Here is a 14,235-nt window from a genome sequence, read left to right as displayed (position 1 = left end):
GATGTGTTCATACAAATTCACTTTTTATGAACGCGATGAAACGAAATGAAACCTAAGTAGAGATATGATTTCTCATCAAGTATAACGAGTTTTATACTTTGGACAGATTGCCTCGTTGTGAGAAGGTCTTAATCGTTTATAATTGCGATTAAGTACTTGCAATAAGTCATATTTTTAAGAAACGTTCTCACATGCTGTCACACACTCTAATTAGAAAAGGATCATGAAACATTCGGTTTATGATATTATTTGTTTTTAAATCTTCCTGCTTCCGGAAACTTTTTTAAATATGAAAATATTTATATACAAAATTAAATATTTTTTTCAATATCAACACTTCTTGCGTTTATGTTGTCCTAGTCAGAATTATATTATTTCGTGTTTCCTGTTGCTTTTTATATTATAGTCCTCCCGTTGGCCGCGGATTCGTTATCAAGCCTGAGGCCCTCGTCACTAGTGTCACTATCGACAATAAAGGTACCCCACCCGCGACCGGACGATGGAGAACTCCAACACGGAATCGCAATCTCCCGCGAGCCCTGCCCGGGAGGGCGCCTCGAGCTCGGACTCGGAATGTGACTCGAGCTCGGATTCGGATTCAGACTCGACATCAGAAGTGGCATCCGAACACACGTTGTCGGCACGGGATCGTAAGAGTATCGTGCGCGCACTAAAGCGGTCGCTAGGCAAGAAGAAGAGGAAGAAGAAAGGACACCGGGCAACCTGGGTATCGCTACCGCGCTTCAACCCCGAAGCCGCGGACGCAGATCCAGCCGCCTGTGCACAGCCGTCGGCCTGCTCATGAGGGACCACCGCCTGAAAAACAGCGCACTGTATTCTGCCCTAAACCGTGCCCTAGAGGGTCCGGCAGCGTATTGGCTTACGCAGATAATGAACGGCGACGAGCTCACCTGGCCAGATTTTAAGGAACAATTCGCCGCGCACTTCGGTGGCCAAGAAGTAGCAGCCGCGTCGCTAATCAAGGTAGCCGAGGAACTACCGCGGGACGGCGAAACACCAGGAGCGTACGGAAATGGTATCATCATCCTCCTCGGGTCGAAGTGGCGAAATTCAACCAGGGAAGAGGTACTCGCCGCCACCGCCCTCCATCTGCTGGGCTCGCGCGATGAACGTTTTAAACGACTAGCGCTCACGAGTGACATCACGTCGGTGAAACAATTCCAAAGAGAAATGAAGCCCTTCCTATACACGGAGTGGCCAACGCCCCCGCCGTGGAGGTCATTAGCGAGCTCCGGAAACAAACGAGGCAGGTCACCCGCCCCCTGGACCAGGTGTGGCCACTGCGGTATTTACAGACATCCGACATTCGAATGCCGCAAGAGGGCGAAGTGGTAACCGAAGGAGAACCCCCGACGCCCGGAGGAAAGCCGACCGGCTGCACCACCAAAAGCGTTGTGCTTTTGTTAGGGAAGTGATACATTTACACTGTACATGAGAGTGTGTGTGTAAGGGTTAGAGGGCGTCAAGGACTTAGTGGAGACAAAAGACTGTTGCCAGATGTTAGAAGAATCTAGAATAGTCGGTTGGCGACCAGCGTGCGTGCAAGACGTTCTTCAGAGTGGAATATAGATGTATAACTGTTGTGTGGGAAATATCGTCAATAATTTGTATTCCCAAATCCTCGAATTTCCTTAACATGGTAGCAGAGCGTGGTTACTAGTTTTGCAAGATATTTAGTGCGTGGTTACGATCTTGCGAGTGAGTTTTCAGTAAAGAAAAAAAAAACTTTCAGAGGAAAAAATATACTTCGAGCACGTAGGAACGCTTGAGTAAGAAAAGAAAAAAAAGAAGAATCAATTAAAATGGGGAGATAGCAGCACAAGCACGCACACAGTCTGTTAATTACACGAGTTAATTGTAACATTTTTCTCGATAAGTTGACAGAGCAAGGAAAATGAGCGACGAACCTACCTACAAACTAATCTACTTCAATGCCCGTGGTCGTGCCGAACATATACGGTACATATTTGCATATACTGGCATCGAGTATACCGACGAGAGGATCCCCGAAGAACTCTGGCCTGAATACAAGGATTGTAAGCGTGAAGAATCGATTTTTACTTTCATCGTTCATCTCTCAGGTATCTACCATTTACTCAAACTTTTCTGTATATAAAACTTTCGTTTCACGTGCAGGCTAAACTTACTTAAAGTAAAATTTCATACGGAATAAAGTCGAACTTTTCATTAAGTTTTGCTTCCGTAATATCGTGTTTATCCAATACCAACTTAATTCACTTACGATTCTCGAATTTTTGTGTTGCAATCTTTATTGTTTTCAATGAATCGAAGCATTTCGAATATTTTGAGAAAACCGTAAATAGGTGACTTAAAATAGGAATACAAAAATACTTCTACGTTTCTCGTTAATTTAAAAACTTTTTAGGACTTGTCGGAAAAAAGGGATAAAAAATTGAAATCAGTTCGGAAATGAACAAGAACATAGCTAAAAAGTCGAAAGAACAAAGCAGACATAAAATTCGATCTTCCGTTGCGACATTTATATCGTAAATAGTATAATAAAAGTTTTACGCAGCATAGTCTTCGATATAATCTTATATGTCGCTTGCAGATAGAGAAACCAAAAATCAACGTAAGTCTGTAAATCAATCCTGTCGGTGTAAAACACAAAATTACGTTCGCAAGAGACATTCGATTTATATTCCTTGCATTTCAATTTTCATTACAAGAACCGTGTACATTTTCTAATATTTTTTCCGTGTCTGGTATTATGCGACGTGAATTTTTTATTCGCAGTTGTAAGTCCACTATCATTGCATAAGGTCTTCCCGCAAAACGATACTGATCGTTCCTCGTACATTCAGTACACCGCATCAGACAGATTCGTTCCTTTCCGTGAGAATTACAAATTTTATACTCGATCTTTTATCCTTGATTTTAAAAACTTTAGGTTCTTCCCAACAGTCAAAAACACGCGATACCCTGTCCATCGTAATCGTAAGAAAAGAAAAAAGGAGAAAGAAGACATTTCTGTATTTCTTTACTAGGCCATGTTGATTAAAACCGAAATGATTTCGATTCATCTATTCACAAGAACGCAACGGCCTCGGACGCTGTGTTGTGATTTCCTATCGATCGTTTCCCTCTACACAGTGTTCATATGAGCCATGTTTGTTCTTAGCAATGCCTTATAAAATGCGGCCTGTGCTGGAGATAGACGGGACACCGGTAGCGCAGAGTAACGCTGTGGCGCGATACTTGGCGAAGAAGTACGATCTAATGGGAAGGAACGAATGGGATGCGATGATATGCGACGTGCTCGTCGATACTCTTGGAGATTTGAAGCAAGGTGAGTAACTGATGAGATGACTTTGCATTTGTCTCACCACAGAGACAGACGTTCAAGAATTCATTGTGAAAAGACGAGTACAAACAAGATACGTATGTCTTTCCGTTAAACGAATGTTACAGTTTGTTTGCAAAAGTCAGTTTTTAGATTATAGAATCGTAGATAGAATTTAGAGGATAGAAACTTTTAGTAGTCACTTTTAGTTTAGTAAAGTCTTATCGACAATAAGCATACTACGTTATGATACAACGATTCCAACTGAAGATTTCTATCGACATCACGAATTCGATGGCTTCCAAATTTTCTTCTCTGCAATCTCAGACGCTCAACTCGAAAGAATCTTTTAGATCCCCCGACAAACACTCGACTCAGGTTATCCATTATCGTAATCTTCCTACGGGATTTTTTTTAACTGCGTTGCGTTAACGAATAACGGGATAACATCACGTTTCTCTCAACGCCTTTCAACGTTCTACAACTTTTATTCTTTGCAAATCCCTGTCTCTATATGATAAACGCTGGTTATCCGCGGAATTTACGATTTCAATTTCTTTAACGAGATATTTATCATATTACACAAGTCCTGTAAATGTATTTGTAATTATATCGCCGAAGAATTGTATTTAATTAAGCTATGAAGTTGTGGAATCGTGAGAAGGATTATTTTTATAGAACTGTCTAATTTCCATTCGACATTGATTCAGGATACACATTACTCTTTTTAACATAATACCAGTTTTGTCATTTTTAATTAACAAATACCTCCAAAGGTTGAAGTTTCTAAAATTATCCATTAAATTCTGACAATAAAATAAAAATCCAAATTCTTCCTAAAAAGCTAGTGATCTTTAGTTAAGAGTTCGATTTTTCACATTTTTCAAGGTAAATTAAAAAAATTGTTTAATAGAGGAGGTACAAAATAAATGTATACAAACCTTTTTTCAGACGTCATGGGCGGACTTCGTGTTTGCAGCGGCCCTTGAAAATTTCGAGTATATGTTTGGGGCATCAGCTTTGGATAAATATCCAGCTCTTCGAGCATTGAAGAAAAGGATTCATAGAATACCGGCTATTTCTGATTGGCTGATTAGGCGCCCATACACAAACAGCTAAAAAGCTAAAAACGTGTGGAAAAATGATGACCAGTACACCAGTATATATATATGTAGTATCGTGGAACAAAGGCCTAAGAGATATCGGGCGAACTATGAACAATGTCGCGAGAGCCGAGGCGCCGTCGAGCCCATCAATGTGTCATCGGTCTTTTCAAGTGCATAGTTTCGTGGAAAAGACCTACGTGACCCTGGCTACGAGCGTCTGCAGAACACGTGTGCGGTGGGCCTAGGAAAAAGGCAATAGAATGCGACAACGGCCAGAGTGTGAGTCGAGAAACAGAGTGTGAGTCGAGGAGCCGAGTGCGAGTTGAGCGAGGACAGAGTTTTGCGAGTGGCGTTGCCGAGAGAGTGTTGATTGCGTTTTGGTAAAAGTCGAGTCGCTATCTAGTTATTTAGTTGCGCTGTTTTCTGTACATTTGGTGTGAATAGTTCAGGTCGAACAACAATCGTCTTTTTCTGTCTGATTAACATCTCTATTGTCCACTCCTTGTAAATACATTATATCACGATATTACATATTTTTGGGGGCTCGTCCGGGATTGGACAAGACAGAAAACGATACGGTTTAACAGAGCTATTCGAGCTAGTTGTGAATTTACCGGTACGCGGTGCGGTAAAAGACGATATCGTTGACTGTTTAAGTTTGTGTAGTGTGAAAAATGGCAAACGTTGGGGACGAACGATTGTCGGGTGAAGAGGGTTCGACGCTGGAGGAGCTGAGGAGTAAGCTCGCGCGAATGAACCTCCCTATATCGGGTGCGAGGTCAGTGCTAATTGCAAGGCTGAATCGGGCGTGTAGGGCTGGACAATCGTATCCTAAGGGATTGACGGGCGGTGAAGAGCTAACCGGTCAACGAGATTTAGGAAACGTACAGAGAGCTGAGCGTGATTGTAACGAAGATGAAGATGTTGAGAAAATGAATATGAAGGAGTTGAAGGAGCGCCTCGCTAGTTTGGGTTTAAAAACGACGGGAAGAAAAGTAGAATTACGCGCATGGCTACAAGCGGCCATGGATGGTAACGACATATCGTCGGAAGAAGAAAGCGACGTCGGAAGAAAAACGCAAGAGGATACAAGAGAGATACGCGAAGGGTGTATCAGGACCGTGATGAATATTGTCGAAGGGCATGTGTTGGTTCGACACTGAGTTTTAGAGACGTCGGAGATGCATTAGAGTCGTTTAGTGGCGACAAAGGTGAAAATGTCGAACGATGGTTCGAGTCGTTCGAGGAAGTCGCTGATACGTGCATATGGTCGGATGGGCAGAAGGCAGTCTACGCCAGGAAGCTGCTGAAGGGATCAGCGAAAATATTTGCGAGCTTCGAGTGTCATGCCAGGACTTGGCATGAGTTGAAGAGGGGGCTAGTGAAAGAATTTTCGAGGAAAGTCAACAGTAGGCAAGTACATCAGAAACTTGAAGAAACAAAAAAGGAGAGTGATGAAGCATGTTTGGCTTACATGTCCGCATGCTCGAAATAGCCAGCCATGTGGACATAGAGGAGGAAGCAAAGGTGGAATACATAGTGGATGGAATAATAGACGATGAGAACAATAAGGCTATATTGTACGGTGCTACGTCAAAGAGTTGAGGAAGAGGTTAGTGATGTACGAAGAGCAGAAGAGTCGCAGAGCAAAGTCGATTGTGAAGCCGGCTAAAACCCAGAAGAACGGGAAGCCCAGTCAATCTGTAGATGCAATGAAGAAAAGAAGATGCTTCATTTGCGGTAGTGAGGTCATCTAAGTGTTAAGTGTCCGGAGAGGGGAGAAGGTGTTAGGTGTTCCGAGTGCAGCAGATTTGGACATATTGCAGCGAGGTGTACGGCACGACCGAAAGAGACTTGCGTAGTGTCAAGATCCGAAAAGGGGAAGTATGTGAAGGAAGTAATCGCAGGAATTAAGCTTCTATTCTCTGAAATTACTCTCAAATCTCAGAGTCAACCCTTCAAATTCTCCACACTGGCTCTTCGATTCTTAATATTTGTAATATCGTAGAATAGCTTTGATTGGAGATCGGCTGAAATTAGAAAACACCGTGTACGTCGTCTTTTGTGGTTTGTTTACATCCAAGAGCGCCTAGTAACAGTGACGCGAGAAAAGATAAGCAGCGTCAAAACAGAAGTACGGTTCCACATTTCAAGGAGTGGCAATCGAGAGGCCAGAGTATGTGAGCCGAAAAGTGTGCGTGTGTGTGTGTGTGTGAGGACGAGAGCAAGAGCGAGCACGACCGAGCAGGAGTGTATTGGCGAAGATCAGAGCTAATTGAGTCGTCGAAGAGTAGAGTCGTTAGAGGTTTCGAGTCGTCGAAGAGTAGAGTCGTGAGAATTGATAGAGTTGTTAGAGAGAGAGAGTGTGTGTGTTAGATTCGTTGTGACGAGAGTGATCAAATAACTGTAAAGTTATTTGATATAGATACGAGTAGTGCATTTAGTTTCCGTTAAATAAATATCGTTCTCTGTCCAATTTATATTTGTATATTCAATTTAATATTAATAAATTGTAAGTAATCGGAAAAAAATTTCTATCCTTATTTTCCGATATTACATATTTGAAGCATAAATTAAAAATCGACACATTGACTACTTCAAAGAAATTAGCCCGAACGAGACATAACTCGTTCATCGTGGTTTTCGCGCGAAGTAAATATGCGGTTTCTCAATCGTTGTGAGATTCCAACGACGTTAATTCTGTCGAAACGGCGACGCGCGACGACGATCGCACATTCTGTTGCTAGCGAGTGCTTGCAAATCGCGACGATATCGAGCGTAAAGACTAAGCGCAAAAATGGAGGACACTCGGCGGGGAATTGGAAATGCTCGATGACGAAAGGTATTTCAAGGTGTAATTACATCCACATCCAATTGGATCGCACCTTCGTTCGGTTGCTAGGTCAACAACCTTCGATGTTATTCAAATAATGCAACGGCTGGAGCAGCCGGTAGCGAGTCGTAAAAGTTTCAATAAAACACGTTCCTGCTAGTGAACGTATGTTAAGACTTACATGTTTTATTTCGCTACGCCGTTTACTAGTTCGAAACGATCGATTGCATAATAGTAGCTGTTTCTTTCATCTCGGAAACACGATCGTAAACGGTGACAACGATCCAGCTTATTCCTGATCGTGTTAATTTCCACGCAAACTTTGTAAACATTATACGTCGCGACGCTCTCGTTAACGCGTCATTCCCTCCAACTCGAAAGTCTTGCAACTTTGGTGATCCGTTTTCTGTGTAAAATTGGTTACGAGCATCAGGGGACTTATCGTCGTAATCGGTAAATTGTTTATTAAGGATCTACAGCTTTTAAGGATTTCTCTCTAGAGATTTAGAGATTAGAAGTTTCATTAACGCGTTATCGTGTCTCTAACTCGATCTTTTTTCGTGTAAATTGGTCACGAGACTTACGAGCTTCGTTGTAAATAGAAGATTAGTAATATTTCGTAGTTTCGTGATAGTATATAGACATTTTAGTGCTTAAACGCGCAATTTTTAGTTCGCTTTTCGCTCGCATCGGCGCTATGAAACGGATCAATATCTCAACACTTTCCTTTAGTTCTACGAATCATCTTTCGACCGGCTTTTCTTGGCCTACCGTTTCCTAACGCTGTCCTAATACTATCGTCTTGCTGAGATCCTTTTTCCGATTGTATCTTCTGCTTATTTTATTATAAATCCGAACTTTCATTCACGTCGTATGTTTTACAGCGTAAAATCCGCTAGAGCGTTCCAATAAATGTAACCAGTAGGTGCTCTAATACTCAAACGCACCTGTGCGTATCTCTGCATATTTGCTGAAAAAAAAGATGAATCTTGCGTTACATTTTCAATATGCGTAATAAGCCGAAAATTTCTCTGATGCTAATCCTTCGTAACAAAAGGATGGCATCACTATATGCATGAAAATAGCATTTGGCAATCGTTAGAAACACAATACATGGATATATATGTAGTTGCCAAATTAACCTTCGCGGTGTTCAAAGTGAACGGCTAGAAACGATTGCTTTTTGCTATACGCGCATGGTTCGATTGCACCATAATTCGTTATTAAGACGTTTCGAGAGAGGCAAAGGATGTGGTGTCGCAACGTGTTGCGCTCGCACAATGCTCCTTGGATAAAATTCCCGGAGCGCGTATTATCGCGTACGCCGCGCGAACGCGAAAAAATAGCGTTGAGCACGTAACATTCGGCCTGATATCGTTGATTGGCCGCGAATCGTCAACATGCACGGGACAGTTTTACGTAAAGACATTCGATCCGTACAATTATGTTAAGACGTCGACCATAGAACGTACTACGTTGATGCAATTAAAATTTCAATGAAACAGGAGAACGCGCTAATAACTAGTCACCCCGTTGTTGACCATAACGTACAAATACTTTTGTTTAAGAGCTGCTCGTTAGTGTTTACCGCGTGCAGCGATTAAGTGACGAACAAATTACGTTCAAAGGGTATAGAGCTCGTTCTCGATTAAAATTCTCCTAACTTTCTAATGGTATTAGAAATTATAACTTGAACGTATGTACGCGACTGGCAATAAATATCAGGACAGCCGCGGATATTTAGTATAAATCGAATATGTGTTCCATTGTCCTTAATTTCTTTTATTATCGATTATTATTATTATAATTTTTATATTAATATTAATATTATTTAATATTTTAATATTAATATTATTTAATATTTTAATATTAATATTATTTAATTTATTCTATTATTGATTCGTTCCATTCCGTTTACGTCATAATACGTAGCCTGCGGATTTTTACGCATATTTTTCAGAATATAAAGGAAGCGAAAGAAAAAACTAGAAGCTGGATAAAAAATTGTTTTACCTCGATTAAACGTTACAAAGCGTGCTACTTTCCGATGTTTTATATATTTCCACGTGTCACACGTGTACTTTGCAATTTTGCCCTTTCAGATTTCACAGAAATGCATAAAACTTCCGTGACCTAATTTTTTGGCACGTGCACGTGCTTCAAAATAAATTCGATGATATTAAATACCAGATTATAGGAACCAGAAATGAAGAGTTCTACAACGATGGAATGGGTAAATGATTGTCGATCAGACGAAAGACAATAGCAAACAACGATATAGCGATGATTAATCAATGGAAGATTTTTTCCTTTCAGCAAACAAAAATAGAACTTAACGAACTCAGTAATTGATAAATGATTACGTATAAGATAAGTGCATTTTCCAACTGTGAGTCATAGTTAACGTTTAGTTTAGCCTAGGTAGGATCTTAGCTTTGGAGTAAATAAGTATAATAGTAGCAAAAAATCGATAGAATTGTTAAAAGGCTGTGACTAATACTGGTCGACTGGTCAGTTATCATCTGAATCTATTGTTATTTTGCTAGTATACTCATTTTCAGCTATTCTATGGGCAAGCATTCGTTTCTTTCGCGCATGCCACGTATCATTCGCTCATTAACTCGTTTTTGAAAGCTTTTACCGGCGAATGAAAAACGTAACGTACACTTGCATAATGCGTTCGAAGTGTTCGTTCGTTCAATATTCATGTAAAGGTTAGGCGATACGCGTGATAAGTCGCGATGCTACGAGATGTGATTAGATGCGGATGTTAATATCTTGTAAATACCTTTCCTCGACTATGATAATCATCGAACACTAAGAATTTCGCAAATCGATGCAATTAATCGGTGATCTTGTGGGAAGAAATTTCGATATCACGATAATGTTAACGATAGTATGTTAATTACGACTAGTACCGTTACTGTTACATTGTTTCATAATTAGTATTAGTTTAATATAGTCAAATTAGTATTAGTTTAATATAGACTCCTCCGCAAGCATCCATGCAAGTGTTATTTATTATTATGCTCACCTTCTATTGGAAAGTTCTTGCCTTGCTCAGCAAGACTTTTTGATCTTTTTCCTGTAGAACTTCCGCGTGTTACCGATTTTTATGCTATGTACGTGTTTGTAGGAGAACTTTCTCTGAGCCGCGAAGTTTTCTTTCGACGATTCAACGATCGAAAATCAAAGAGAACCAATGTTCTCTCTTTCGATAAAGTATGTGATGATAGCCATTGCCAAAATTATTGATATATTTATCTGGTTGAAGACAATCTAGCAAATTATACAGCAAGCCTAATGAAATAATAATAATCTTTATCATTAAATTGCGCCATTATTTCATAATTTCATTGAAGGATAATAGAAATTCACGAAGCCTTCAAATTGGATTTCATATTATAATAATGTAAACATCGTTTGACGGTATTATCTGGTTGTGAATAGGGTTGATTTGATTCAGACAGCGCCAGTCATCATGACATCGACTTCCTATCTCGTTATGTAACATTCATCAGAATAACAGACGCAATTACCGTCACTGAATTATCTTAATGACATTCGTTATTAATGAGTAAGTGTTTTCGACATACGTCGGAGGTCGCAAATCTTGGATCATCTTTCTTTATTATCTGTTTAGATCCAATCCAGTTCCTTCACAGAACTTCTTTCCCTTCAATTTACCTAATTTAATAATTCTTCAAAATTTTCTCATTTTCATTTCTCATTGCATTGTTTATTATATATTCTACAAACCCGTATGAACACAACGCAATAAATTGACACGATAAAAGCGTTGAGATAATAACCACGAGACAATACTCGACAATAATAATACGAGACAATAATAATCGAAAAGGCTGATGAAACAAAGGAATGAGTAATTTGTAAAGACAGGAAAACAGCAATTAACGTACATCCAGCTACAATTGAAAATAACTTTCTTCGCTTTAAATGAAATTCCAATCAAATACGTTTTATCAGACTCGACTAACAATCAATATTATTAGCTCAACAAATACTCGAGATTCCCAATGTTTTTTGTCGAGTTTCAAATAGAAAGTTAATTACTCGCTTGTCGGAACGTCCATCGGCATCGAAGACCGTGAACCAATCTACGTTATCTTCTCCTTCGTTTCAGGCTGTCGCTGGCGATACCAGTCAACCGCGAAGGTTACTCGAGATGCAGCATGTACGATGTAAATTACATGGAAATTTTGCTAAATGGAAGCCACGTACCGGACCCATCGTGGCCAACGAAAGATTGCCAACAAGGATGGGAATTTAATTATACCACCGTCCCTTATGCGTCTGTGGCATCCGAGGTGACAGAAAATGTTCGACTTGTAATTTCCTGCTTTTTGAATATTTTATCTGTTCCTATCAATCAATCCCTTTATACTGTGTATGTCGTATTCGATTATTTGCATGATCTATTTCGATAAAAAATAAGCGTAGTGTACAATTTTTGGAAAGAAAGAAGAACGATGGAAAGGGTCGAATAAACGTTTGTGGAAAGATCGATAGTTCAGAAGTGGGGAAATTAACAATGTCGATTTCCACAGAGGAAAATTATAGTACGTAACAGAATTACTAGTACATATTGCAGTAATAATTAGTGCATGTAGTGAAATTACAGAGTACATTCTAAATTCAAGCGTTACATTGCCAAATAAAATACAATCTGAAAATGAAACTGAAAATGAAAATACCGGATTGAAAAGAAACTTTAATAAAACGTTATAACGAGCAACAGCGCGAACACACAGATTTGTTCGACATAAATTGCAAGACTTTTTGCTCCAGTGGATTTCCATGAACTTTGCGTCGCTCGTCAGGAGGAGAATTATTCATCGAGGGGTAGGAAGCATCCAGAAGAAGGACGCGAGAACGCGCAGGGTCTTAAGCTTCTCCTTCTTTTTTCCTCAAAGGGAAAGGAAAAAGGACAGAGGCGCGCTTCATTAGGAATTTCGAAACTTTGATCGAAAATTCGTTTAATCGATGCGTTGAAATTGCTATAAGATTCCCGTGATGCTGATAGTGATCAGAAGTAAATCATTCGACTGTAGTTTTCTGTTGCAGCTAGGATGGGTTTGTCAGTATGATGCACTGCCAACCATAGCTCAAAGTATCTTCTTCATCGGCGCTATCTTCGGAGGATTAATTTTTGGATGGGTTGCTGATCAATATGGAAGAATACCAGCTTTGCTCGGAGCTAATTTAATGGGATTTCTCGCTGGGGTGGCTACTGCGTTCACGGGTAGCTTCTGGCAGTTCACTTTGTGTCGTTTTTTCGTTGGATTCGCCTTTGATAATTGCTTCGCTATGATGTACATATTAGGTAACCATTTTTCAATAATTTCTTTTTTGCCTGGAATTGAGTTTGAAAGCCACACAGTGGCTACAAAAAGTACTTGTACGTATGTATCCTTATTTCCCAATGAAGCGTCTCTCTTCCTTTTTTTTAAATCAGTTTTTACGTTTCATTTTGATAGCATTAATTATTTATAAGCATGTATGAAAGTATTACAAATGATACGAAAGCTAATATTTTAATCAGTCTTATCTTAAGACTTAGTCTTAATTAATTGGTATATATATAAATGCTGTTCTAAATACGATGGTGTACAGTTACTTTTTGTAATTACTGTAAGCAGGAAGATCTCTAAGTTTAAATAACAAAGTAATCTCTACAACATACTGTAAAACTGTTGTTATGCTTGATTTACGACTGACGTTTCTACAAGTATATGAATTTTGCAACAGAACTCACGTTGCCATGCAACAATTTAAATGAAATTGAAAACCATTCAAAGTTACGAAGAAAGATGCTTAAATACATATGAATATACATGAGGTCATACATATTTATTTTTTAACTGCGGCGTTTATATCAAAGAGAGGGAGAGAGACAGAGAAAAATTAATTTTCCTGTTTTATAAGAATTTCATGCAAGATAAAAATATGAAACTTTAAGATAGTTGGATTTATATATACCATTGAATATTTATAATATTTAAAGGTAGTTAGTTCGCAATCATTTTCTATACTAATATTTTCCCTCTATACTCGCGATCAATTATAATTTTGTTTTCTCTTTTAACGAGACAATATTCTGATTACAAAGGATTAGTTGTTCAAAATTGCTTTTCATTTCTGGACAACTATAGCATACCAGGGTTTTCATAAATTTTCACTTCCCAACGGAAAGCGAAGGTAACGAATGAATGGTTCTACAACGAACGCTTCCACAACTATAAATCTATGTATATATATATACATACATACATGTATATGGTTTTAATTAAAATGAACATCTTCTTCTAGCAAACTTATTTAAAATTCGTAAAAATATCACATAATAATATAAAACAATCAAGTAACATTTTAAATATTCCATTGAAAATTCTAATAAATTGTTTAATATAAGATCGATATAATTCATGCTGAATTCATTGTCTGATATCCATAATACAGGCAATTTATAATACAAAATTTTATTATAACTCTACATGAAAAAATTTCAATTATAATACTGTAGAAATATATTTTCCAGTTATTGTTCTAATATCAATATACTGAAGAGAAAATCTAGACTAGTCTCTGTCTTGAAAGATATTTTATACCCTGAAAGTACAGCGTTAAGACTCTGATTGAAACTTTTGAAGAGACTCTGTTGAAACGTAAGAACGCTGATTGAAAGTTCATCAGACGAGTCATTGAAACGAGTTTTCTTGATCGAATAGCAAGTTTGTCCTGCAGACAGCATTCCAATTGTGAAAATCGAGACCAAAGAAACTCAGGTGACGTGCATTAACCCTGAATCGATGACTCAAGCCGAGGTTGGAAAAATTTACAATTTGTTCGACAAAACAAGGCCAAGTTGACGAGATTCGTGAGCAAGTGGCTGGTTCGTTAATGATTTGGCGTTCGAATTTTCTTATTTCTATTCTAATTATCAAGGTCGA

The 14,235-nt window shown here is 38.9% G+C and overlaps 2 protein-coding genes across 3 annotated transcripts; both read left to right on the top strand.

Moving 5' to 3' along the window:
- Positions 1–434: 434 nt before the first annotated feature.
- LOC117216140 lies at positions 435–1,356 on the top strand. 2 transcript variants are annotated; one of them, XM_033462655.1, is made up of 2 exons: positions 435–586; positions 791–1,356. In XM_033462655.1, exon 2 carries the CDS (start codon positions 802–804, stop codon positions 1,354–1,356), a length of 555 nt encoding a protein of 184 aa, XP_033318546.1. In that variant the 5' UTR covers positions 435–586; positions 791–801. The 2 variants fall into 2 exon arrangements, with proteins under 2 accessions (XP_033318546.1, XP_033318547.1); XM_033462656.1 differs by having other exon boundaries at positions 435–590; positions 795–1,356.
- A 1,809-nt stretch (positions 1,357–3,165) lies between these two features.
- On the top strand, positions 3,166–4,444 carry LOC117216139 (glutathione S-transferase-like). Its single transcript, XM_033462654.1, has 2 exons — positions 3,166–3,331; positions 4,305–4,444. Exons 1-2 carry the CDS (start codon positions 3,166–3,168, stop codon positions 4,442–4,444), a joined length of 306 nt encoding a protein of 101 aa, XP_033318545.1.
- The last annotated feature ends 9,791 nt before the right edge of the window (positions 4,445–14,235 follow it).

Source organism: Bombus bifarius, unplaced genomic scaffold (assembly GCF_011952205.1).
Source record: "Bombus bifarius isolate JDL3187 unplaced genomic scaffold, Bbif_JDL3187 scf7180000010231_frag, whole genome shotgun sequence".
Classification (NCBI taxonomy): domain Eukaryota; kingdom Metazoa; phylum Arthropoda; class Insecta; order Hymenoptera; family Apidae; genus Bombus; species Bombus bifarius.
This window is presented reverse-complemented; position numbering and strand designations above follow the sequence as displayed.

Coding starts and splice junctions, on each gene's coding strand:
- LOC117216139 (XM_033462654.1), top strand. CDS start 3,166: ATGCCTTATAAAATGCGGCCTGTGCTGGAGATAGACGGGACACCGGTA. Junction 3,332..4,304: donor TCTTGGAGATTTGAAGCAAG/GTGAGTAACTGA, acceptor TCGTGTTTGCAG/CGGCCCTTGAAAATTTCGAG.
- LOC117216140 (XM_033462655.1), top strand. CDS start 802: ATGAGGGACCACCGCCTGAAAAACAGCGCACTGTATTCTGCCCTAAAC.